Below are 26,677 nucleotides of genomic sequence, written 5' to 3'. Positions count from 1 at the left end.
CCGATATTCCGCACACACACACACACATACAGAGACACACAGAGAGGCCTCCATTCAGTGCGCCGAAGCGCGCAAGCCTGCGCGTGCGCATGCCATGCACGCTTCCTTTTTCTGCCCGCTTCCTCCCCGACACTGTACATTCACTACCCTTATCCTCGCCGCTGCTGTTGCCATCGTTTGAGTGCGGCTCGACAGAGCATTGAAGGGCGCGCGCCCATAAGCGCATGCAACAACACAAAAAAAAGAAAGATGGCTATTACAACTTTTGCACGATGGGGTAAACACACGCCATGCCAGCTTAAAGAAAGGGTAGGTGAGTTTGCGTGATGGGCGCACACGCGCACGCTCGCCTCAGAGGGTGCACCTGCTCCTATCGCTGTCTCGGACCGCACGCGGCGGCACACACCCAAAGAGAGAGGTGAGAGGCGTGATGTCGATGCCCTCCGCTTTTCTTTCCTCCTAAAGTCATCACAGCGAATACAACGACGCTCATGAGAAAAGGGAGGGGTGGAGAATGGGGTGACTGACGTGAGGCACGGGGAAGAGCGGGGCCTGCCACACGTGTGCATGTGCCTGTGCTTGAGGCGGTGCGTGTTGGAACACGCAAAAAATAAAAAAATACCACGCGAGAGGAGACACATACGCACACGCACGCACGCGCGCGCGGACACATAAACTTGAAGCCTCCTTTACTGTGGCCCCTTTTCCTTTTTGAGGGGTTACGGCTTGTGGTACACCGTGCCCTGGCAGGTGCGGTGTTCGTACTGCTCACCCACGTAGATGTCCGTAAAGAGCTCGTCCAGCTTCGTCATGGGGTGCTTCTGGGCCTTTTGCAGGTCCTGATCCACCTCCTTCTTGACGTCCTTCTCCATTTTGCTCATCTCCTCCTCCGTCATGATGCCCTCGGCAGCCATGAAGTCGCGCATCTTGCGAATGCAGTCGCGCTCCTGCTTCACATGTTGAATGTCGGTCTTGGTGCGGTACTGGTTGTCGGGGTCCGACATACTATGGCCCATGTAGCGGTAGCAGTCCAGCTCCATCACAATCGGGCCCTTGCCCGACGTGCAGTGATCTCGCGCGTAGCGGGTGCCCTCTTGAACCGCGAGTACGTCCATGCCGTCGACCTTGATGCCAGGGATGTAATCACCACGGCGGTAGAACTCTGACTGGTAAGAGCCGCGAGCGGCGCTGGTGCCCATACCGAAGTGGTTGTTCTCCACGGCGAAGATGACGGGGAGGCGCTGCAAAGCGGCAATGTTCATGGACTCGTAGATCTGGCCCTGGTTGGCGGCACCGTCGCCGTAGAATGTGACGGCGACATGCTTTGGGTTGTCGCGGTTCTCCATGGCGAAGCGCCAGGCAAGACCAGCGCCGACTGAGACCTGTGCGCCGACGATACCGTTGCCCCCGTAGAAGCCGTTGCTCACGTGGTACATATGCATCGAGCCGCCTTTACCTTTGCTGCAGCCGCCCTGACGGCCGAACATTTCAGCGAAGACCTCCTCGGGCGTGCCGCCGCGTGAAATATACCAGCCGTGGTCCCGGTAGCCAGTGACGATGGGGTCCTCAAAGGTCAGAACGTTCTCCATGCCGGCAGGGATCGCCTCCTGCCCAATGTAGAGGTGGCAGAAGCCGCGAATCCTCTTCAGCTTGTAGGACTGATCACACAGAGACTCCATGCGGCGGATCCGGAACATAAGAGTAAGACTCTTCTTCAGCTGCTCGGCGTCGTAGGTCGTTTCCACCGGCAGCGGCGCCATGTCCGTGCGGCCCGCCGTGTGCAATTTAAATGGGCGCTGCGGCTTCAGCGGCACCGTCTTGGTGGCCAACAGGCGGCGAGTTGCACACGTGAACATGACGATGGGCGAATGAGTGTGAGTGAGAGGGAGATAAAAAGGGCGTTAGGAGAGGGAAAAAAAGGGGGGCGTCACTACATGCAGACTCTGTGCATCGTCAGGCAAAATGTGCGTCCAGAAGCGTGTGCAGTGAGGGAGGGACAGATAAGGAAAAGGGAGAAGTCGGTGGTGCATGTGAATAAGGTGACGCGACCAGCGAGAGAGCGCGAGAGCGCGCGAGAGACGGTGACACGAAGAATGCGGAGGAAAGAAAGAGAAGAGAGGGGTCCAAGTCAAGTGCACACCACCACCACCACCTCCTCCTCCCTCCCCCTCGTCGTCTCTGTTAGACACATCATCACCCCACACACACACACACCAGGCTCCTTCCGCAGCGCAGGTCCTTCATAGACCCGCACCGCACGCGCTGGCGGTGTGGCACCGAAGGAAACGCCATGGCGCGTGGCGCATTTCCATGATAACGGCACATTCGTCATCTTACACGCTTGTCTTTCCCCTTTGTACGTTCTGTTGCTTTCTATGTTTGCTTCTTTTCGCACTCTCCTCTCACGTACGCATGTGTGCGTGTGCGTGCATGTGTGTGTGTGTGTGTGTGTCTGTGTGTGTGTGTGTGTTCATCAGCGCTGTCCTTTGGATAATTACGCAGCCCATACAACCATTGTCAGTCCTCACCACCCGTCTCGCCCTAATATACACACACACACAGCCTCCCCTCCCCCCGTTGGCGTCGCCTCCATTCGCCTGCGGTCACAGCTCAAGACGGACCGCCAAGCGAAGAAAAAAAAGAAAAAAACAAAGAAAACAAAGAAAAGAGCATGTGAGCGGAGCAGCGCTGATGGGTCGATGAGGAAGACAAATGCACGCCGACGCACGCGCCTTTCCTAATACTGGAGACGAAAAGGGGAAAAAAGGAGGGGGAAAGGAGGAGGAGGAGGAGGAGGGGCGCACCCGGTGAAAGGCCGTACGGACTGAGGTATTCCAAAGGAGAGGCATCAAAGGAGAAGACAACAAAGGATGCGGTGCTGCATTAGCCAAAGGAAACGGAATACAAAAAAAAAACAGAATCACTTCGCTTCAAATGGTCGTCTCACGTGTGCTTACGTGTGTCTGCCTGCTTGCCTGTGTCTGTGTGTCTGTGTGTCTGTGTGTGTGTGGTGTGCCTCTCGTCTCTCGTCAACACATATTTTCTCTTTTGTCCTTCTGCAGGCCGACCAGAGAGCTCGCAGAGGGAAAACGGAAAGAGGGCAGCGCCCATAATAAGAGAACAACGAAGCGGATCGCCATCATCAATAGCCTTTTTTCTTTGCTTGTTTTTTTTTGTCTTGTGAAGGCGCGTACACACAGGCACACACACACACACATACATACAAAACGCGCACACACAAACACAGAGAGACCAGAGACGGTAATCACGAAAAACAAAATGCCTCCAACGAAGACGAGAGAGTGAAGAAGGCGCAGCGCAGAGTCCTCGAGCACAGGTGGTCTCTTGCACGAGAGAGCAGGACTGCGCGAGAGCGGATGAGGTATAAACTGCCTGCTTCGCAGTGCGGGGCGGCGAAGGGTAACGGTGGGGAGTGGAAATGGGGAAAGATGATGGATGCTCACACGCACATACACGCACACATATGCACAGATGCATCTTGGTCGCGCACCAAAGTCGTGCTTCAGCAGGACGCTTCGATGATCGCGTCTTGCGCGCCTCTGTACGCATGTGGAGGCAGAAAAGAAAAGCGTAAAAAAAAGAGCCCAATCGTGAGGTAGAGCTTTGTAAGAGCGCTCAGCGTAAGAGGTGGGCGCAGCCATCGCCTCCCCACGCACGTCCGCATAAAGCAGCTCTCTCCCATTCCTCCGCACACGCCCACAGACGCACAGAAACGCACTAAAACACCCACGCACGAAATGAACAGCGAAGATCCCCAGTCATCATCATCGCAGCACCAACATCCAGCTCTAGTGCAGGGGCCGTTTCTCACACGCCGCGTCTCGCCGGCCCCTTCCCCTCACTGCCCTCCAGCCTCTCACACGCACACAGCAACGGCAGCAGCACATTTGAGGCCGTCAGGATAGAGGGGAGGACGGGGGGAAGGGGGGAACGGTGGTGTAGAAAAAAGAGAACAGCTGCACAAACAGAAGAAAAGGGAAAAGGGGGAGAGAAGGCGAACAGACAACCACGAAGTTGCTCGGCAAGGAGAAAATAGGAAGACGTACCGAGACAGAGGCAAAGAGAGACAGTGTGAGATAGTGAGACGCAGACAGTGCGAGACACAGGCACAGACGGAAAACACAGACACAGACAGTGCGAGACACGAGCACAGGCAGAGAGCCGAAGGAACGAAAAGAAGCGGCAATACGAAACAGAGAAAAGTAAAACACAAAGACACCCAAAAATAAATAAATACGATGGGTGAACGCTTGTGCGTGCGAGAGGAGAAGGGGGAGGGGAAGTTGCGTGGCCGGGCAGAAAGGCTTCGCATGTGTCCGCATATCCGGAGACGCGTATGTCTGCCTGGGTGGTCATGTTCGAGACCGCCACAAAGGCGACGAGAAGGTCAAGATGAGTCGAACGCAAAGAGAAACGACGACAAGGTACGTAGTGAGGCGCGACAAATACACGCGCTCGAGCAGGCGCCGCCCCCGTCGTGAGGCATTGGGCCTCCTCCCTCCTTCCCCACTCTCCTCTGGCCTTCTTTATTGCTTAATCGAGATCGGGCGCGTTCGCTGGCGCAGGTACCTCCTCCTCGGGACCCTTCTGCTGTGGCATGGCCTCCGCGCCCGCCGCAGCAGCAGCTGGCACATCTTCCTCAGCCTTCCCCTCCTTCGGCTTCGGTGGGGCCGGCCTCGTCACGACATTCGTGATGCCCTGCTCCACCTCCAGCGCCTTCTTCTCAAGGTCCGCGGTCGAAAAAATCGTCTCCTGCGTCTTCGGGGCCGCCAGCATCGCCGCAATCTGCTGTTCCACCCACGCGATCGCCGCTTCAGCCGTGGCCGCTGCCTCCCTTAGCTCCTCCTCCGTAATGTGCTCCTTCTTTCCAATAAAGTCCAGCGCCTTCTGATGGGCAGCCGACATGCGGCTGCGGAAGCCCTTCGCGGCGAACTGGACATCATCGCGAGTGCGTAGGCGGTTGTGCGCAGCGTCGCCAATGGCGCGCAGTGCCTGCACACGGCGCTCATATTCATCGTACGTGGCCGACTCACCGTCTTCATACAGCCACTGCTCATCTTCGTCGCACTGGCGCACAAAGCTGGCAGCCGCATCGACTTCAGCGTACTCCGCCAACATGCCACCTGGCGCGAAGCGAGGGCGGAAGTCAAGGATGTAGCTCTCGAGCTCGTTCTTTTTCACCCGCGTGCGAACGATACGCGAGTCGCGGTCGTGCATTTCCGTCTCAGCCTTGCGGAAGAGCAAGACAGACTCGCCGCTGTGGCCAAGAATATGTAGGTTTGGCTTGACCGACACGCCGATCGCAGCCTCCTTCATCTTCTTCACCGGCTTGGGCGGCTCCGTCGGCGCCTCCTCGTTCTGCTTCTCCACGGCCTCGCCGTTCTCGGTGGCGGGGGCGGCAGCCGGCCCCGGCGTCTCCTCGATCTCGTACACGTCGATTGCGTCTGCCCGCTCCACCTCCACCAAGCCATCTCCCTTGATGTGGACGCGGACGCGCATTTCGCTCACCGAGCCCTTTGGCTTCGATGGAACGCCCATCTCCCATTCGCCGATAACGTAGCTATTCGGGTGCACCATCTCCTTCACCAATTCGCTTTCGCTATCGTAGAAGGCATAGATCTTCGGTGTGCTCGAGATTGGGAAGCGCACGTCCAGCTTCTTTGGGTAGCTGTCCGCCGCCCCGAGCAGCTTCACGACCTTGTTCACCTGCGGCAGGAACGGCACCGAGCTCGGGGAGCGTGGGTTCTGGGCGTGGTAGCCCAGAAGAATTGGGAACGTCGGCAGCTCACAGACTCTGAACTCACGCACCTGGAACTTGGGCGAGAGCATAGCGGCCACAATGGCACACCCACGCGCCGTCGTCTCGGACGCGTTCAGCGTGAAGCTAGGCGGGCGACCCAGTACCTCTTCAACAAGCCTCTTCATCATTGGAATGCGGCAGCCACCGCCGATCATTTCAATCGAGTGGAAGTCCTCGCGATTGACTCCTGCCTCGGCAAAGCCACGCTCCATCACCAATTTGATACGCACGAGGATTTCCTGGCACAGCGACTCCATGGTGGCACGCTCAAAGGACGGTATGTTGACGTCGATGTCCATCAAGTTCTCGACGTTCAGCGGCGCCGATTGGTTCGCAGAGAGTAGATATTTGAGCCGCTCGCACGCCTGAAGCAGGCGCAGGCGAGTACGCTTGTTCTCCGAGACGTCGACATGGTAGCGCGACTTCACCTCGTTCGTCATGTGCTGGTAGAGCAGGTAGTCGCAGTCACGTGTGCCATTGTTACGGTCGAAGGTACGCGCGAGGACCTTACAGTTGCCGCGCCAGAACTTGCACACGCAGAAGTTTGTAGCGCCGTAGCCGATGTCAAGAATGCCGACCACCTGACCCTCTGCCTCCGTCTCCTTCAGCGAGGAGCCGCGGAAGATGCCGTAGTCCACGGCTGACGCGGTGGTCTCGTTGATGAGGGACATGCAGTGCAGCCCTGCCACCTCAGCCGCCTGGTACATGAGGCAGCGCTGCTCCGCGGTGTAGTAACTCGGCACGGTGATCACAAAATCACGCACATCCGCCTTCACGCGCGGGTCCGTCGTGGCAGCCTCGTTGACGTAAATGCGCAGTCGCTGCAGCATCATCGCCAACACCTGCTCCGGGTAGAAGCGCTTCTCTTCTCCGCAGTAGTTGACGCTGAACATGAGACGCCCGCTGTCGTCGCCGGTTACGTTGCACGTCAAGTACTTGCGCTCCACGGCGAGCTGAGGGTCATCCATGCGCATGCCGATGAAGCGCTTCAACAAGAAGACGGTGTTCTGCGCATTTCGGACGTAGCGGTCCAGCCCCTGCTCACCAATATACCGCTCATCTTCGAGAAAGGAAACAATGGTGGTCGTCTCGCGCTTGCTGACCTCGTTCGTCACGATGTCCACGCCGCCGCAGCGAGTGATTGCCACCGTAGAGTTGAGGTTGCCGAAATCAACGCCGAAGACAGACATGGTAGTGATGCGTTGCTGTTTGTCGTTGTTGCTTCGTGTGTTTGCTTTCTGTGTTGTATATCTTTTCTGCTGTATTCCGTGCGGCGGAAAGGGAGAGGAGGGGGGCGAATACCTGTGAGTAAGCGAGTAGAGATATCTTTAGTGAAGGTGTGAAGAGAGGAGGGGTTATAGTGGGCTCAGGGTGTGCGTGACTGCCGCCCGCGCAGGCGAGGGCGGATGCGCAAGCCAGTAAGTGTGTATGTGTTGGTGGGGGGGAAGAGAGGGGCGCGAGCAAAGCCAAGACAAACGCAAGCGAAAAAAAAAGGCGTGTATGGGAGGCGTAGGGAAAGAAGGGTACAGAAATAGAGGAGGCATGACACCGGGCGGAGAAGAGTGAGATTCGGGAGGCGCACAAACGCACATCAGCCCCCATTGTGTCTCCTCTTCTCACGCGGCACACTTCATGTAAGAGGGGGATGGCCGGGAGCTTCACGGCATCAGCAAGGGACGAACGAAAAATGGAAATGGGCACGCACCAGGCAAACAGCGCCCGAGGAGGGAAACGCGGGCGACGACGCGCCATCACACCCACGAAGGGGGGGGGGATGGGGATGGGCGGAGCAAAAGTGTTGATTAGGGCACGCGGCGGGGCGAAGAGAGAAGTACCGCGCCCATTTCGAGACGAGATGCACTTGCAGCAGCACGCAAGCAGTCCTCAGCCTGCAGGAGCGGCAGCAGTTTCCCACCCTCCCCTCCTCGCCCGCCGCTGCCTCTCCTGCCGCCGGTGTCCACATGGTCTCGTCTTGCATTTTGTGTTCGAATCTACTAGTCACCGGGATGGAGATCAACACGGCGGTGTCAGGGCATAGACACAACGGAGCAGCGCCACACCAGCACGTCCACCCACCCATCCCACACGCCCACGCATCACCACACCTCACAAGCTAAGCGCATGCGAATGGCATAGTCGAAAGCAGCTCCCGCCCCACAGAGCGCGCGCATTTCAACGTCGGCGTCCCACGACGCACCAGTGGTCAGACCAGCATCATGCGATGGTGCACACGATGTTCTTCTCGCGGTCGTCCCCCACCCCACCCCCTCTCGCCCTCACCGCCACGGGCGAGACGGAGAGGACTTGGAGGACCGAACAGCGGCGACGTCAAAATCTGCGCCGACCCCACCGCCATCATGTGAATGAGCGCTTGTGTTTGTGAGCGCCGGGACAGGGCTGCGGTGCTGCGTGGACTGAGTCGTGCGAGACGGTGATGTCACGGCAAACGGTGTAGTGGTGGTGGGCTGTGCAGCAGATGCAGCTGCTAGGGAAGCAGGGCCAGGAGACGAAGACCTTCGCGCAGCTCCAGTTGCGGCGGCTGCCCTCTCCTTTGCAGAGGAGAGGCGGCCTGTTGGATTTGTGTTGCGAAAGACGTGATACCTCGCGCTGTTCCCTTTGGCGGAGGACAGCTGTCCGCCAATGCGCTGTGCTGCAGCGCTGGCCTCCCGACAGACTCGCTCAAAGTCGTCTTCACGCCGTGCCTGCCGCTTCGCATCTTCAAGGAAGGCGTCGAGCTTCTTCGACAGCTGATCCCGCTCGCGTCGAAGCAGCTCCGTCTCCTCCTTCGCTGTCAGTGCATCACGACGAGCTGCTTCAGCAGCCTGGCGCAGCTCTGGCAGCTCCCGCAGGCGTCGCTGAAGATCCTCCATCTGCTTCTGCCACTGCGCGGTCCCGAAAGCGCGCTGCTTGAGCGCCTTCACCTCCTCGCGCAGCCCGGCGCACTCCTTCTGGATAAGCTGATACTGCTCATGCAAGCGAATGTTTTCGCGCATCAGTTGCTCCTTGTCCTGCGTCTGACGATCCTCAGCTATACGAGCCTTCTCCAGCTCAGTGCAGCGGGTGCGCAGCGTCTTGACCTCCTCATGCACCAAGGCCAGAGCCTTCTCAGAGGCCGTCCAGTCTGCGTGCAGAGCCGTATAGCGCTGCTCTTGTCGCGCCTTCTCACTCGTCAACGCCGTGGAAAGCTCCGCTTTCTCTTTATCGAGAGCGCTGCAGCGCCTCTGTAGCTCCTGCACGAGGGTGCTGCCCTCGCCAGAAGCCGCGCGAAGATGTTCCACCTCCGCCTGCGCGCGCTGTCGCTGCTCCACCGCCTCCTTGTGCTGGCCGCGCAGTCGCTGCAGCTCCTCCTGCAGGTGAGTCAGGTCATTCTGAGCAGTGCGGTGCTCCATCACCGCCGCGTTCTCACGCGCTGCCGCCTCCTCGCTCTCTCGCACGGCTTCTCGGGCTGCCCTTTGTGCCCCGTCTACTTGAGCCCGCAACGATGCCAACTCCTCCTCCATCACCGCCCGTACTCGCTGCAGGTCATCACGTTGGCGCGCCTCTGCGGCTGCGTGTTCGGCCGCAGTTTGTAGCTTGTGAGTCTCGTACTCCTTGCTCCGCGCCTGCAGATTGCGCTCCACAATGTCCAGCTTCGCGGTTGTCTCCTCCAGCGTATGCTGCAGCCTTGTTGCCGTGTCGTCTGCCACCTCGCAGTCGTGCTCGAGCTCACGTACGCGAGCGTCGTACTCGTCCTGCATCGTTCGCTGCGTCGCCTTCATCTCGGCCACCACTGCCTCGGCACGCTGCCGCTCTTCACGCAAAACGCCCTGAAGCTCTTCTATCTGCGACGCAGCATCGCGCAGCGCGGCGTCGGCCTCGGTCAGCGCAGCCGTCTTTTGGCCGATTTTCTGCTCGTGCTGCGCGCATTGCTGCTCCATCTCCTCCAGCTGCCGCTGCATCGAGCCGTTGGCCTCTAGCAGCTCCGTCATTTCAGCCTCGTGGGCGCGCGCCAGCACCGTCTGGGACTCGACTAGCTCCTGCGCCTTCCCGAGCCGCTCCGTCATGAGCTCCAGCTGCCGCTGCACATACGCATGCTCCTCCATCGGCACCGACCCGCCCTGCGTGGCGCGCAACTTCATCTCAGACACCAATACAGCATGCTCGCCCTGCAGCAGGGTGAGCTGCTGCCAGAGGTCTTTGTTCTCAGACATGACAGCCTGCAGAAACTCATGCGTCTCACGCTCGGCCCCGTCGCGGTACTCCGTCCACTGCTTATCGACGTCGTCGAGGGCTGCCTCTGCACGTCTCAGGCGCGCGTCGACGTCCGTGGCAGCCGACAGCACAGAGCTGCGCGCCACGAAAAAGTTTGTCTGTGATTCTTCGTTGGACGCTGTCAATGACGCCAGCGATGTCAGCAGCCGATCCACGAGGGCCTGGTGGGTGTTGTGCATCTCCGTCTGCATCCGGCGCACCTCGACAGTGGGGATGAAGTGGGCGCGGTCTTCCAGTCGGCGCTGCACTTCCTTCGGGTCCAGCCCCTTGCTTGCCTCGAGCTGCAGGAGGCGGCGCTGCAGCCGCTCCTGGGCCCACTCTGCCTCGCGCAGCGCCAGCCGCTGCTCCTCCCGCTCCTTCTGCAGCTCATGGCGCTGGTTGCGCTCCCTCACCAACTGCCCCTCCAGCGCCTTCATGTCGCTTTCCGTGGAGGTCAGCTTCTCCACTGTGGTGCTGTACCGGTGCGTGAGCGACGTGCAAGCGGACTTCTGCTCACTGAGCTGCTGGCGCGTGTCGGCGAGGCGAGCGTTGGTCTCTTGAAGCTCCGCCCGGAGTCGCTCCATCTCACGGTGCGCCTGCTGCAACTGCTGTTGCAGAAGTGTCCGCTGCAAGTCAAGACTTGCCTCGCTCATGTACGGCTGGCCGGCCGGCCCGAGCGCTCTCGAGAGGGGTTCACCAGACAGCAGTGGTGGCGACGCCGCCGCCGCTGTCGAGGGATCCACGTAACTGTCACGAGCGAGACAGTATTGGTGGTCCTGTGGGTGCGAGCTACCCGTCGCCGCTCCTTGGCGACATGGGTTGGCACGCTGCCTGTTGGCGGTGGCCACACCACCCTTCACGGAAGATCTGTCCATAGGGGAGCCGAACAAGCTCGGGTCCGCATCCTGCAAAGGAATGACGAAGGCGTTTGTTCTATGCATTGTATGAGGCGCCTGTGCAGGGGGGGTGCGAGTGCGCGTCACCGCATGCGTGAGTTTATGGGCCGACGGTCTCTACTCTACACTGAGAAATAGGCGCAGTTGTATGGCTTTGCGTCGGTGCTGTCCAGCGCACGGCCACGTGCGCAGACGGGTCACCTTAAGGAAATCGAACTAATGAAAAGGTGGGCACAATGTGTCTTTGTTTATGCGCGAGTGCGTGTACCGTATGTGCGGGAAAGTGAATGTTTCAGCGGTAATGAACACTGCTGCGGGGGCGCGACAGAAACGGGGCGCCTGTGACCTCTGGCGGGCCACTGCAGGCGCCAGCGCGCCGCAGAAAGGGCGCCGGATGAGATCAAAGAGAGAGGGAAGGAGGCAAAGAGTGAGGGCGCTGAAGAAGGTAGCTGGCTTTGCTCGGCATCGTTGGCGTAGAGCAGCGGAAGCGCATGAGCCGGGCTTCGACGTGACAATCATCTTCACTCTGTGTATGGGAATCACCATAGAAGGATGAGGGGGAGAATAGGTGCGGTGGCACCAACTTTCACCCATTCACAGCGCCGGCGCAACAGTGAAGAGAGACGACATGCGCATTCGGCGGAGGAGGGGGCTCTTCCTCCCTCCCTCTCCCCTCCCCCTACAGCTCTTCTCACCCTCTCGTGCGCGCCTGCCGCTTCCCGCCACCCTCCACACACAGAGGCATACAAAGTGGCCACTGCGCGAGACAAGGCACCCCTTTTTCTGCGGCAGAGCTGCTGCCCTTCGCATCATTTACGTTTGCGCTCACTCGATACGGTTCTCATCATTTTTCTCTGTGTCTGTCTGTCTGTGTGTGTCTGTGTAGTGTGTGGTGTGTATGTGTGTGTTCGGCCTCATCGAGAGAAGGCGCGTATCCACCGCACATACGCCGATGCATACACATACACATATCCTCGTGCATATACAGCTATACATATACATATATATAGGCGCGTATGTGCACACATACATATATACTCAAGAAGATACTTGTGTGTACTCCGCTGGTGTAAATTGATGTGCCTGCGCCGGTCATTCAGCGACCAGGTATGTGTGTCAGGAGGGCCCAATGTCACGACGAAGCAGAACAGAGTCTCGGAGAGAAAGGAGCGGTTCAGCGAAGGGGTTCGGGTATAGAAAAATCACTGCAAAGCTCTGTGTGTACGGACTTATAGATCTATATAATATTAATGCATACATATATATATATGATAAATGTGTGCAGTCGCACCCACCACGCAGCCACACAGAGGGAGGAAGGTGGACAAGGCTGGGCCGCACTTCAGCTGCCGTTGGTGCAGTAGACGAAGCGCTCTTCTTCCCTACCCTCCACCTCGCCCGCAAGCGCGCGCACGCACGCACACATACACACACTCACACGCACCCGCGTCATGAGCTTCGGTTATGGAGCAGGTAGCTATACATATATAGATACACATATATCCATCGGCGCAGGAGCACCACATACACACACACAGACACATACATGCCGATAAGTGTGCTGCGTGAGAGAGAACGCGTCCCCTTCCCAGAGGCCTTTCTTTCACCTCTTCGGCTGCTTCATGTGTGCTGTAGACCCCACACACACACACGCACACACACATACGCACTCTCAAGCACGTGCACGCATCGATGAGGTTACAATGGTGGAAGCAGCTGTGACACGTCGCGTGCAGATTTGCCATATCGGCTCGAAAGGTATCAGACTTGAGGAGAGGCGCACATAGCGACAACGAGAAGGAGGAAAGAGGCAGAGGGGAGGGGAAGGCGAAAGGCGTAGGCTGCCGCCAGAGACACTGGCCTTTGCGGTGGTACCTACACGAAATCACACGCCTATGTTGCCGAAGGGTGCGCTCGAGAATAAACAAAAGGGGGGAGTGAGCGGGTTCGGAATGGAAGAGTCAGGCGGGCGAGGAGGAAGTGAAAGAGTACGCGGCGTGCGACGCACGGCGCGCATCCTGCATGGTCTAATGGCATTGCCAGAGAAAGCGCATCGCCGCCATGGCCGCCATCCCCCTCCCTTCACCACGTCCCCTGTGCGCGCCTGCGTGCAGACGCCACCGCAGCCGGTAGACGAACATGACGAAATACCCTGAAGAAAGCGAAAAAAAAAGAGGGAGCAAAAATGGGGATAGAGGCGCCCCTTTGCATCGACGGTTCACCTCAACGAATAGGACTCGCCCGAAAAAAAGACCGAGACAGCGTTCAGCGGCGCACACCCGTCACGCCTTCGGTGTGCTCCGCGGCGCACCACCGGCACCAACACCTCGCTAGCACCCTTCCCTTCCCTTCCCTCACCGTGACCTCTAGGCATACGCCATCACGCCAGCGCGGCGGAATCAGCGCATGGCCGCCGCCACCCCACCCACCACCCCTCTCCTCCTAGCAAGAAGAGGGGCAGCCAGAAGCTGTGGAGAGAGATGACGGGGGAAAAAAAAGAGGGTGTGCATGGGGGGCGGGGGATAGCGGCAGAGAAAGAGGCGCACCTGCGGCAACGAATATATATGGAGAGATGGCAGTGGAAGCGGCGAAGGAGCACAAGACAAATATGTCGGCGCCGACACCGACGACGACATACGGCAAGAGGACGGATAAGCACATTCGAGAAAGGGCATAACGAGCAATAGAAAGAGAGAGCGGATCGGGTTGTCAGCACTGCGGCCATGCGCACACCCGCACAGAGACAGATCGGCACGCATGTCCAGTAACGATAGCAGCACTACACACCTTGTCTGCCTCCTTCGTAAGCCTTCTTTTTTTCTTCGCTTCTTTGCACCAGCTTAGCAATGCCGAGAGGAAGAAGGTAAAGCGGCGAGAGAGTTGACGGAACGGTAAAATGGGGAGAGAGGGGATAGCGGCGCCCGCGTCGGCAGTGTGAATCTTTTTGTTATTGCTTTTGTTCGTGGGGAAAACTTTAAGAAAAATGGAGGGTGAGGGGAAGCGAGAGAGAGCGCGCGAAAATGAGGGGAGGAGGGAAGGCACAAGAAACGGATGGCTTTCAATGAGCGCGAGAGAGAGCGCCCACACAGCCTCCGCGTTGCCAAAACTCCGAAGGTCAAGCACGGGGAGACCGGAGAGGAAGAAAAAGCCGCGCCGTGGGTCGTGAGGGAGAGAGAAAGACGTGGGGTGCGCGAAGAATGTTTGTCTGAGCCCGTGTCGCAGGGCGAGACAAAGAAGAATGAGGGGTGAGCAAGCATCATGATAAACGCAGCACAGGTCATCGTCCCATCCCCCGCGGCGTGGTACACACGCCACGCCCCAAAGGTTTAAGAGGACGGTGCACTCGTCAGCGGGAGCGTTTTAACGTGTCGGCCTCCCCCTCGCTCGGGAGTCATCGATGTTTACTCCCTCTTGAGCCGTGTCTCCTTTCTGCCGCTGCAGCGAACAAAAGAAAAAGAGAGTGGGTGCGTAAGGGAAAGTGAGACGATGCGCGAAGCAGCGCGTGAAGACGAGGTGCATGATGAGACGGAAGTTTCAAAAAAAAAGGGGAGCAAACGTGTGCACATAGGGGGGTAAGACGAAGAGCGAAACCAGCAACAAGAAAAAAAAGAAGAAACGTTTGCCGCGATGGCGACGGCAAACATGTGGAAGACGGAAGCAAGAAAAAAAAATCCCGCCGAAGGGGAGCGAGTGGAGCAAGACAGAGAATCACGTTTGGTGGCATGCAGAGGAGAGAGAGAGGGGGGAGCAACAGACAAAGAGAAAATGGGAAAGGGGGGCAAAGGGACGAGCTACATAGACATAAGCAGTGCCGAACAGGTCAAGACAGCCACCCGTACGCCAACACGAGGATGAGGCGCTCAAAAATGAGACGGAAAGAAAAAAAAGAGGAGTGCCACACTGCTGATGGGCGTGCGTGCGAGAGAGAAAAGAGGGAGAGGGAGACGAAATGATAACAAAACGGAAGCATAACAGAACTTGGAAGGAAAAAATGGAGAGTGACGAAAAAGTGGACGGAGGGAAGGGCGGCAGCATTCGAGGCAGTGGCAGGAGTTCTCAGAGCTTGCGGGGAAAGAAAAGAGGACTTGCACAGACCCTCTTAAACTCTCAGCGGGACCTGCTTCAGCTCCTTCAAGACAAACATATATAAATATATGCTATAGCTGGGAAGTCGCTGCCTGCCCGCACGCTCAGCGCCTACTCCTCGAGCGCGTGCCTTCCGCCGCGGCGACAAAAGAAAAGGGAAAAGACATGGATGCGACGATGAGCTTCACACACGCATACAACCACAGACTGCTCTAGATATGATGAGATGGGCACTCGTACATCGAAAAGGCATGAGAAGTGTTAACAGCAAGAAAGCACAACAGCCTGCTGAAAGGGAAATGGGGGGAGGGAGGAAGGAAACTGAAAAAAAAAACATGTCCCGCATTCGACTGCCTCATGCGTGAGCTGCATCGATCCCGAGAAAAGAGGGGGCAAAGGCCATCGGATACTCCTTAAAAAGAAGGGAGAGAGAGAGGAGCCCCACACACGCACGTACGGAGAGACACAGACACACCGCTGATCAGTCCTTCCCAGATGGTTCCTTCCCGTGGTGTGGGTGTGACGAAGAAGAGGAAAAGGGCACTGCAAGAGCAGATGGGAACAGAAAAGGGAATATCTATATAAGAGGCGACAATCCAGCACATCTGCAATGAAGGAGGCCAGCGTACAGGAAAAAAAAGGCACGCACACACACAGAGAGAGAGGGAGGCGGTAAGAGAAGCGGGAGCACAGGGACGGAAGCGTGGAAGAGCTGTGGGCAAGTAGGAGGGAAGGGGAAGGAGAAACGTGTAAGGGAGTGAAAGTCGCGGGCGAGAGGCACCGTGAGCACACACACACACAAGGAGAGGTAGATGCGCTGGCAGGCTCACAGGAAACAGGCCATGGAGTGAGCGACGCGATGGCCAAAGAATAAGGCTCGCACGCGGCATATTCAAATGAAAACGTGAGTGCAACAGAGAAGAGAGATACACACACCGACTACCGTATGCCACAGGCAGGGCATCGTGGCCAGTGCTCCTGTGTAGGCACCCCATCCTCCCACCCCGTGTCTTACACTTCCGTGCCGCCCGAAAAAAAAAGTTCCTCCCTTCTGCCGTTTTCGTTGTTGGCCAGCTTTAGACAGTCCCCCACGTGCCGCCGTGCTAGCGCATGCGCGTTTGCTTTTTGGCAGCGCACTCGTCCCTCAACCATCCAGCCGCGCGCGCCTTTGCGTTGGTGTACGTGTGTACTCCTCTTGAGAGCAGCGTCCTTCGCCTATTTGCTTGCGCACTTGCTCAGCACAATGGAGTTGGCGCGGAGACCCCAGAGAGCTCCCGAAGAACAAAAGGGAAAAAAAAGGACCGCACAGGACATCAGTGAAAGCCGAAAACCTCTCTCCCTCTCTCTTGTGGATTTGGCTTGTGACTTTGTTTCGTTTTTCTTCGTTCGATGGCGCTGGGATGCCCGACTTGCAATACGGCTGCTGCTGCTCGGCCACGAAGTGCCCTCCGCGTTGCACCCTCTCGCTCAGACAGTCTCGATTGGATGAGCACAAATGATATAGCATACACGTTAGTCGCCAGAGAACTCCTTACGTGGTGGGCCCATCACCACTGCGTCGAGGGAGTGGACTGCGGAGGCTCGTTCTTGTTCTTTTTTCCATTCTCCTGCCTCGTCTCTGCGTGGGACGTACGTGCTTCTCTATATCATACAACTTCCACAAAACGAGGAGGGGAGTGGTGTGGTGTGAAGAGGAGGGGGAGGGGGGAGGGGACCAAATTTTGTATAAACAAATCCCACATCCTACACGCGTTGGCATACGATGCGCTCCCCCATCTCGCTCTCTCTTCCTTCGTGTGTCTCTCCACCACCGTCGTTGCCGTTGCCGGAGCCGATGGTGCCGAATACATATATGTATATATATGTGTGTGTGTGTATTTCCCTTCGGGCCTCCTTGAAAGATGATGAGGCAGCGATACGCGTTGGGGGTAAGGCGAAAAGAAAAGGGGGCCGTACTCACAGAGGGAGGGGGAGAAGGGGAGTGCCGCCATGCACAGGCACGCACGAGGCAGTGTACGTGCGCACCGCACACGGTGGTAGTAAGGAGGGGGAAGGAGGGGGGCGGCGGCCATCCATGAGAGAGGACCAGTTGGGGAAAAAATGAGTGAGTGCCTGCCGAACAGAAAACAAAAAAGGGGGAAGGCGTTAGCGCACGGGATCAGGGAGAGGAGAAGAAAAGGACAGGAGAAGGGGGGAGGAGATGCTGACAACGATGTGAAATGACGCCAAGACGCAACTTCATCGAGGTATCGGGGTAAAGAAAAGGGAGCGGGAGAAGAGGGGACACGGAACAGACGAAAGGGGGTAATTTAAAGGCCATGAAAAAGAGGTAAGGGCCATCTAACGGTGCATGAGAGACAGAGAGAGACCGGTTCTGAGTTCCACTCTGTAAAAAAAAGAGAGGGAAGCAGTAACGGGAAGAGGAGAGGACACCGGGAACACATACAGACAGACACGCACACACTCACAGACAAATCGCCCCGTCTTTATTGGCCTCATGACGGCGGCGGCTGCGATGTTTCTCTCTGTTTTCCCCCGATTTGCTTGCGAGCAGCGGAAAGGGAAAGAAATACAGTATAAAAAAGGGGGTCGCATATAACGGCAGCCATCCCGCTGTGGCATTCGCAGAGACACAGCAGCGAGAAAATACTCGGGCACACACCTGCAGGGGGGGAGGGGGGCGGAGACATGAAGTGATAGGCGCACTCCCTCCCCCACCCTCGCCCTCGGCAAAAGCGAGCGCATGTGCATCCATCAACGCACAGCCAATCAAGAAACGGAAGTGGAAATGAGAGAGCGGCGGGGGGGAAGGGGAGGGGAGGGGAGAGAGAGAGAGGCACGCCCGCCAGAGGATGAGCAAAAGGGGCGTGATGAAGCGAGAGAATGGGAAGCGTATACAACGGAGACGGAGAAATATGCGCGCGCACACACATTCATGTATACACGTGTATATATATATATATACATATATATGCTCCCAAGGAGAGGCACAGTCATTTCTCACAGCTCTCTTCCCTGCCTCTCTCTCCCCCCTCGGGGGAAAAAAAGGTCCCCTCCGACACTCTTCATGGCTCCTCTGCCACACGGCACCCCACATTTATGCTTTAAATGCTGAGCCCAGGGCACACAGACCCCCCAATAAGCAAGCAGGCGCAGGCTCGTCGAGTTCGAATGCTTTGGGGAATGTGTGTGTGTGTGTAGGTGTGTGTGCTGCAGCCGCTGTTTCTGATCACGGCGCCTCGTGGTGCGCCGCTTTATTCCTCCCCTCGGGGGCACGCACGTGAAGGAAATAAATCAGAAAAGAAAATGAAGCCATGGCAAAGAAACCACGTACAGAGGTATGCAAGCATATACATTCACGGGGGAGAGGCGTTGTGGCCCAGCAATCTGGGGGGGGGGGACGGCGACAAGAGGCACTTTAAGGCGGCGCGATAGAAAACCAAGAAGGGAACTTCCACTGAGCAGGGGAGACAAGAGCACTTGTGCCTGCTCGATAGGGCTCTGTGGGAAGTAAGCGGAAAAGAGGGAGAGGGGGGATGGAGGAGGGGGACAGAGCCGAGAACAGATGCTCACAGGAATGTATATGTGTATATAAAAGTGTAGGCCCTGTTCATCTCACGCGCATGCCAAAGCGTCGTCTCAGAGAAGGCGAACGCAACCGCAAGCGATCAGCAAAGACCCAAGAGAGAGGGTGCGCCCCCCCCACAGAAAGGGGGAAAAAAATAACGAAAGCGAAAATAATTGAGGGAAACGAATGCGTCAGAAAGGGGGAGGAAAAAAAAGAAAATGGGCGAAGGAATTTTTCTGGCGAAGGACGGTCGAGAGGAGTAGAGGAAGAGGAGCAACTTGAAAGCGGATGCACCTACCTGTGTGGATCAAACGCAGAGCTCATGCAAGGAAAGCAGAAAGAAAGAGTGTGTGTGTGTGTGTGATGGTAAGCAACTTCAAAACAGAAATAGTGGAAGAGGGGCAGGAGGGCAAACTGAGAGGGGGAGGGAGAGGAGAAGCAACAGAGAACGAAGGGGGAGACACCAAAGAAGGAGGAGAATGAGAGAGAGAGATTGAGAAATGTGATCCCTTTTTGGGGGGCATGTAGTGTTTCCTCTGCGTCTGTCTGTCTGTCTGCCTGTCCGTGTGTGTTATCATCTCCTGCGGCGCAGAGCAAACGTGGCCCGCTAAGGGAAGGGAAGAGGGGTGGGCGAAGAAGAGAGGAAAACAACAAAAAGGGAGAAATAGAGTCCGATAAGCACAGGCGCAGCGTTGGCAGCGTGAAAGCGCGAAAAGGGGGAAGGAGGGCCGCTTCGACACCCAGTCGGGGAGGAGCACAGGAAGGTGAGGAACGAGGGGGGAACCGTAAAAATGGGAAAAAGACGGAAGCGGACAGCAAGGAGAGAGAGACGATGCGCAGCTCCTGGAGGCGCTTTGTTCGCTCTCCTCTCCCCCTTCCATGGAAGACGGGCTTCGGTTTGGGGAGCGAGCTGCAGCGTGCATGTGTGTGTGTGTGTGTTGCGCACGCGTAAGTTTGGTGGGAAGCAGTGGGAGGTGGCGAGGCTTCAGCTACGCGGGCATGGCGTGGGTGTCCTCCTTTGCCACACGGATAAGCAGCAACACAAGCACAGAAGAAAAGGTCAAAGAAACACAGCTAAAAGTAAATAGCCGGCACGCGTGACGTGACCGCCCCTTCACAGCACACACACACACACACACGAGCGAGCAGATCGTCACAGCATAACGTCGGAGGAGTCGGAAAGGCTGCTGAAGAGTGGAGCGAAAAAAAACTGAAAGTGGCACAAGGCGGGGAAAACGGACTTCAGGAGAAGAGCAAATCTCAGCGCACGTCCACTCACGAAGGCAACACAGGTGTCCCTTGTCAGAGAGAGGGACAGTCACGTACTCTCACGCGAAGGTCTACAGAAGAGGGCGAAGACAGCAAACGAGCATGGCGCTGGTGCGTATTCGCCCAACGTCGACACTGCTGAAGGGAAAACAAAAAAAAGGCGGTTGTGTGCGTGAGGTCTTGACGCCAGACCAAAAGGAAGAAATGTATGCATAGAGAAGACATACACAGAGCAGCGACAGCTTACGGGAAAAGCGAATTCACAGGCACCGTCGGTCGCATGCTTTGCTTTTTACTTGTGTATCGTCGGCTTCGGGCCTCCCCTCCTCCTCCTCCTCTCCCGTCGCTTTTCACCGATGACCACAAGTCACAATGATTGTTGGAGTGTGCATATATATATATATTGGTGTTACTGGAAGGAAGTGGAGGGGGAGAGGGGGGAGGTACACTCGCAGTCATTTGTTTTTTGTAGTGCTTCTCTCGTTCTTTTTTTTTTGCTCTGCTGTTTGCTGATGCGGCTGTCGATGTTTCACCTTTTCTCTCTATCTCTCTCTCTCTTCTCTGTGAGTGCACTTTTCGTTCGCTTCCTTCTTCACCGTCTCGCCCTTCTTTGCTTTACGGTTCTTACCGGAGATCCGCGTGCTTATATCATCGTTGTATGCTGCGCGTGCCGGCGTGTGAGACATCTTCTCCCTCTTCGCTTCAAGGAAAAGGGAGGTGGGGGCGAGTCAGGGGAAGGGGAGAAAGGGGAAGCACTGGCGCGTACACATTTCCGTCAAGAGTGCTCCGCCGGTGCTGCTGCCTCTTGTCGGAGGCGCTGACTTCCATCACCGTACAACTGTATGTTCCTCTTGCCTTCTCTTATTTATATCCCCGCAGCCACCGCCACTAGACACACATACACATAGCGAGACAGGCAGACAGGCATTTAAAAGAGTGTCATATAGACCGAGTCGAGACAAAAAAGGTCAAAAAATGCGCGCAGAGGCGGAAAGGGGAAGAGAAAAGCGAGATGAAGAGCGTGCGCGACGGTGTAAGTGCCGAAGTCCGCGACGCTTCCCCCTCCTCCTCCTTCACCCTCCTCCACTCCACTCTTTTCCTTCCGCTTCTCTTTTTCCCGATTAGTGGCTTAGATGTATGTGCAGCCTCATACATCTATGTGTATATATAGGATAGTATGTATGAGTGTGTATGTGCATATTTGCTTCTACGGGTGTGCTTCTTCGCTGCGGGTAGTGGAGGTCCACACGCGGAAGGAATCACCAGCACAACACCAAGGAGAACAGGTCGCGAGCGAAGATGCCCACAAGGCAGCAACAACGAAAGAAAAAAAAAGGAGTCCGTTGAAATCATCGGGCAGCTTTAACGAAAGGCAAAAGTGCGGAGAGGTGGCGAGAGAAAAGGGAGGAAGAAGAAAAAAAACAAGCAAAAAAAGAAGCGCTTACATGAGCGGGCAAACACAAACGAATACGAAACAGCAAAGGCAAAGAAAAGGGGGAAAAAAGAAATAACCAGAGAAGATAGAGGGCGAACAGAGCGAGGGAAGAGAGAGAGGCGGGTGGGCGAAAAAAAAGAAGATGCACGTTTGTTTATGTGAGATGGCGCAAGACGCGGCAGGCAGAGGAGGAAGCAACCAAAAAAAAGGCAAAAGGAGGGGAACGCAGCGAAAAAAATATGACATTTTCCAAACATACAAATAATAACCGCAGAGACACACACTCGAATGTTCTTTTGTTTTTTTGAAAAGCCTCGTAGGTCCACCTGCTGAAGCGCACACAGACACACAGACGCAGACGCAGACGCAGGCAGGCAGGCAGACACTTAGACACAGACACACAGAAAAACTCGCGTACAGATATAAAACGCCAAAACGAAGCAAAAAAGGGGGAGAAGGCAAAAGAATGGGTGTGGTAGCGCGAGAAAGGGCGAAGCGCGCACGAAGAGCAGCAGAGAATACAAAGCGGGTGACAAGCCCACTCGACTCGAAATGAACGAATAAGACGTACAAAAAAAAGGCGCAGCTGACGATGAGAGCAACGAATAAAGAAAAAAGGGGGAAAGGGGGAGAGAAAACTCGATGCTGCACGCCTCCGTACGTGTGTCTGCCACAAGTCACAACGATACGACACTAGAAGAAAGAGGCGACGAATCGAGGTCACTAGTACGCAGAGGAAGCGCAAATAAAAAAATGAGGGAAATCAGGTCACTCCAGAGACTACGCAAGGAGGAGGAAAGAGAGGAGAAGGGGGGTGGCGATGGAAGAAGAAACATTCTGGGGGTGAATGGCAGAAGAACAGCAAAAGGAAAAAAAGATGGACAAAACGAAAAGGGGGATGGTGACGACCCACAAGCACATACATATGTATATATACACTACCCGAGTGGCATGGGCGCGCGCGCTAAGAAAGAGACCATAGGCGTGTACATCGATCTAAAACATAAAGGTCCACCCACCCACGGTCTCTCTCTCTCCTCATCATTGCTGCGGTCGCACCCCACTTCGCTAGTGCTTCGCATTTTCTCCCACATGCCCGATCGCAGCTCCCAAACGTGTTCGCATTTACTTTGCCATGTGTACTGTTCACTTGTTTGTCGTTCGCTCATTCCTTCCTGTCTCCCCGGCTTACCGCAGGTGCAAGTGGGCATCGCCCCACACGGCCGCCGCCCCCTATCCCCCTTTTTCTTGGATGTGTTTCCTCTCCCCCTCCAAAGTTTGCGTGCGTCTCTGCCTTTTTCGCTTCGTTCCTCTTCTTCCGCGATGGGCAGAAAGGCGCGCCCCCCAAAAAAAGAAAACGCAGCCGACGCCGGAGCCCACCGTCACCGCGAATGCAGCAGGGGTGCAGCAGGGGGGGTGCAGGGGGGCGGGGCATATGTCTGCGTGTGTGTCCACCAAGGCATTAGTTGGAACAAAGAGAAAGCGGCAGAAGGGCGGAGGGAAGGAGGAGGGGAGGGGCGGGTGCCAAGGCAAGCAGGAGACTGAAACAGCAGGGGCCGAAGCAACGGCACGAGGAAGGGAAAAGAGGGGGCGGCGTGCCGTTGAGGAGGGCGTCGCACATGGTGAAGAAGGTACAAGAGACAGCAAATTGGACAGCGGGAAGAGATGCGTGCGCTTCTGGCCATCTACGCGGGAGCATATACACACACGCACGTGCAGCACGAGTACAGACGGCGCAGCTGACATCGACAGTCGCACACAAGAATAAAGGAGACTCAAAAGAACGGAAGATAAAAGAAGCCGGAGAATAACCGTCAAGCCCTTCCAGTCGATAGTCAAAAGTAAACAGAAAGAGAGGTGAAAAGAGAAGAGCGGAGGGGGAGGAGGAAGAAATATATCTACCTATATATATATATGTATATGCGTGTATACAAGGTGCGTTGTGCGCCTGCGCCGTGACGAGACAGCAGAACAAGGCCAACAAAGTAGCGAGAAGAAAACGTGGAAGAGTAGATGGGGAAGAGAAACAGAGAAGCTCTTGTGTATGATTGCATATGTGCACGTGTGTGTGTGTGTGTGCCTGCAAGAGTACGAGCCGGTGTGTACTCACGCACGCACAGCCCCTCTTTTTGTGTGTGTGTGTGCATGTCCGTCTCCTTCCAGCGAGCGTAAGAATCGGGCCCTTGTATCATCGATTCTCTGTGACTCATTTCCTTCCGTTGGCCGGTCGGCGTTTCGTTCGCTTTTTGTGCGTCTTCGTTGCGTGTGTGCGTGTGCGTGTGTGTGCTCTATGCATTCCCAACGCGCCCGCGCCGGCGTTTCCGATTTCGTTCTTTTTCCTCCCCCTTTTTCGCCGTGCACCGCCCCTTCGTACGGGGGCCACCGACTCGCAGGTTGCCCATGTCATACGATACCGCAGGAGGAGGAGGGGAGCGAAGCGGGGGAGGACGAAAGAGGAAAAAGTGCCAGAGAGGGAGGGGCCGCAGCAGCGACAGCCACAGCGCACCGAGCGCACATCCTGTCACAGTGGCCTATGCGACACATCGGAGCCGCTCGAGGGCACTCCGCGCTTACCGCGCAAGAGGCACGAAAAGGCATAGCCCGGAAAAGGTGTAGACGTCGAGAGAGAGAGCGAAGCACGAAAAGCAGCAATGGAACATCTGAATGCAGAATGAAAAAAGGGGGAAAAGGGGGGAGAAAAGGCTGATGAGAATGCGGAAGAGTCCGCTCTGCTGTGCGGCACATCAGGACGACAGAAACAATCAAAGGAACACTCCGAAGGGGGGAAATCCATAGAATGGGAAAGATGCGCGCCAAGCCGCAGAGTGAAAGAGGAGAGGGGAGGCACACACACACGCGCGCACACTTATGCTGGACGCTTTGAACCCATTTATGCCCGTCAAGTTGCGTTTCGATTGCACTCACAGGACGATGGTGCTGCATGTGTGCGCGTTCGTGTAGAGGTCGCTGCTGCACCTTCGGCGACCTCATGGAGAGGACTGCGGCACCTCGCCAGCACCGACGGGCCCGAGCACTGTGGCCTCGGAAGCCCCTCGTGGCAAGTACAAGAGCGTCCCGATTGCCTGAGAGCTTGTCAACGTCTGAATGGCAAACGGTGTGAGCAGTATAGAGAAAGACGGAGTGACTGGGTGCGAGCTCGCATTCCCCTCTGCGCGTAGCTGCTGCGCTACGGCCTCCTGCAGCTTTGCAGACGCGGTCGCGTTCAGAATTCCCTCGGTACGCGTGGGCGTCGTCGCGTTAGGTGCCGCTCCGTTCAGTACAGTCGCGTTGGTCACGTTGCTGGTGCTGCTGTTCACCGTGTCGGGGGAATTCGTTTGGCGACGCTGCGGCAGCTGCTCAGCAGAGGGGGAGCTGCCGCTCCGTTGCGCCCGCCCGCTGGCCCCGCCGTTGCTCGCGCTGCTGTTGCCGTTGTTATTGGCGCACTGGATCGCGCTGCTCGAAGTGCTGTTGGTATTGTTGTTATTCTGCGCATCACGCTTGCGAGGCGCACGCTTAAAGTCACCCTGCACGTTCGGGTCCACGTGCACGGCGTGGATGAAGTTGCAGCGCTCGCCGCAGTTGCACATGCCACTGTTTTCGTAACTGTCGCAGCACGTCAGCGTCGCCTTTGCCCCGTTTGTATGCGCTGCCGCCCCGGCCGTCAAGAGAATTTTCTCGGAGGCCATTTCAATACTGCGGCCGTCCTGCTGCATCACCTCCAACTTCTCGCCGGCCGGCATGCGCGGGTACGTGCAGAGCGTCTCGTGGCGCCAGATGTAGTTGACGTGAATGGGGTGCGCCTCCAGCTTCGCGTAGTTGCAGTCCGCGTGCACAAACTTGCAGCTGCTCCCCATCGCGCAGCTTTGCGGCTCATGTGGGCGGTAGTTTCGGCACAGCACAAGGCGAGTAATATTCAGCCGTGCAGGTGGCAGATGCACCACGCAATTCGTCGGCACGTTGTAGATGAGCTTGAAGTCAGGATCAAACACCTCCAGCGTAGTCTTGGTGGTGAGAATCTCATGAATCGTGGCTTGGTTCTCTCGGCGGGCCGAAACGCTGCTGTTGTTGCCGCCGTTGGGGTGGTGCTGGTTGCATGAGATCGCAGCCGGGGAGCTATTGACGGCGCCGCGGGCACGCGAGGAGGCGCTGGGGATATGGCCTGCCATTGCGTAAGGGGTGATCGAGGCGCCGCCGATAGTCGCTGGCGCCATACCAAGGGGGCCGCTACTCAAGAGCCCGGTTGCTGTTGCGTAGAACGGGTACTCTGCAGCCGGCGGGGCACCGGCTGCTGCGGCAGAGCCTGGGAAGAAGCCGCCGGCTGGCGGGGTGGAGGTTAGTGTCGCTGTGGTGCCATTCGACTCGAGAGTGTAGAGTGTGGCCCCGTGCTGCTGCAATTGCATCAGGTTGGCCTGTGCCGCCGATGTAGGACCAGCGGAAGTCAACATCGGCGCCCCCGCCGAAGAAGAAAGGTAGTACTTTACGCCATCCTGTGTGTGGACAGCGGTGGGCTTGCCAGCACCAGCGAGCTGCTGCTGCTGCTGATGCTGATGATGCTGCTGCAGAAAGACTTCGTATGGAAGAATGGAAGCGCCATCGAATGCGCCAAATGGAGCGCCACTCATCGGTATTTGCTGCGGCGGCGTAGCCCGGTGGTGCACCTGCATGCCGGACGCATCCACCAACGAGTAGACCGTAGTTTGACCGGCGAGCTGTTGCTGTTGCTGCTGAGTCGGTGTCTGCGGCGCGTTGGTGGTGGTCGCCACGTATGTCTGGGGGAACTGCAGCTCAGTCGATGGACCAAAGCTTGAGATGGGCATGGAGCGGCCAAAGAGGCCGGACACGTCTTCATAGACTGGGGAGAACATGTTTGCGTAGGTGAGCGCGGTGGTGCGCGAAGACGTCGAGGAGAATGTCGCTGCCCGCTCGACAAACTGAAAGGGGCGAGAGAGGGGGAGAGGAGAAGGGGAGAGAGAGGGGGAGCTTAAAGAGGGGCCGAATGGGAAAAGAGCAAAGGAGGCCAAACAGAAGGGAAGCGCAGCGACAGGAAACGCACAGGCACACACACACAGGCACAAAGAGAGAGAGGCAGGCGGAAAGAAGCGACCGATCCGAAATGCAACCAAAACGGGAAAGGTAGCGAGAACAACAAAAAAGGGGAAGAGAGAGAGGACACGTTTGCGGGCCCTCTTTGGGTTCCCTTTCCGGCTCTGTTTGATTTCTTTTGGTCGTCTACGGTTTTTTTTTGCTGCTGCTGCTGCTGACGTCGCTTGCGAACAGAGAGGTCGCGCTGATCCCCTCGTTTCTCCGTTGTGTCTGAACACTGGCTCGGCGCCAACTCGTATGAACACGACGACGGCGAATGAGGGAGCTGA

The 26,677-nt window shown here is 56.9% G+C and overlaps 4 protein-coding genes across 4 annotated transcripts; all 4 read right to left on the bottom strand.

The window, feature by feature from the left end:
• Positions 1 to 719: 719 nt before the first annotated feature.
• On the bottom strand, positions 720 to 1,856 carry LSCM1_06780 (uncharacterized protein; the record flags this gene model as incomplete). The annotated part of the gene is made up of 1 exon (XM_067324186.1): positions 720 to 1,856. The coding sequence occupies one exon, from the start codon at positions 1,854 to 1,856 to the stop codon at positions 720 to 722; it is 1,137 nt and encodes a 378-aa protein (XP_067179533.1).
• Positions 1,857 to 4,554: 2,698 nt separating this feature from the next.
• LSCM1_06779 (uncharacterized protein) lies at positions 4,555 to 7,011 on the bottom strand (the record flags this gene model as incomplete). The annotated part of the gene is made up of 1 exon (XM_067324185.1): positions 4,555 to 7,011. The coding sequence occupies one exon, from the start codon at positions 7,009 to 7,011 to the stop codon at positions 4,555 to 4,557; it is 2,457 nt and encodes an 818-aa protein (XP_067179532.1).
• A 1,086-nt stretch (positions 7,012 to 8,097) lies between these two features.
• LSCM1_06778 (uncharacterized protein) lies at positions 8,098 to 10,992 on the bottom strand (the record flags this gene model as incomplete). The annotated part of the gene is made up of 1 exon (XM_067324184.1): positions 8,098 to 10,992. One exon carries the CDS (start codon positions 10,990 to 10,992, stop codon positions 8,098 to 8,100), a length of 2,895 nt encoding a protein of 964 aa, XP_067179531.1.
• Positions 10,993 to 24,292: 13,300 nt separating this feature from the next.
• On the bottom strand, positions 24,293 to 26,170 carry LSCM1_06777 (uncharacterized protein; the record flags this gene model as incomplete). The annotated part of the gene is made up of 1 exon (XM_067324183.1): positions 24,293 to 26,170. One exon carries the CDS (start codon positions 26,168 to 26,170, stop codon positions 24,293 to 24,295), a length of 1,878 nt encoding a protein of 625 aa, XP_067179530.1.
• Positions 26,171 to 26,677: the final 507 nt, after the last annotated feature.

This window comes from Leishmania martiniquensis, chromosome 18 (genome assembly GCF_017916325.1).
Source record: "Leishmania martiniquensis isolate LSCM1 chromosome 18, whole genome shotgun sequence".
Classification (NCBI taxonomy): Eukaryota; Euglenozoa; class Kinetoplastea; order Trypanosomatida; family Trypanosomatidae; genus Leishmania; species Leishmania martiniquensis.
The sequence above is the reverse complement of the archived record's forward strand: the minus strand, read 5'-3'. Positions and strand labels throughout refer to the sequence as shown.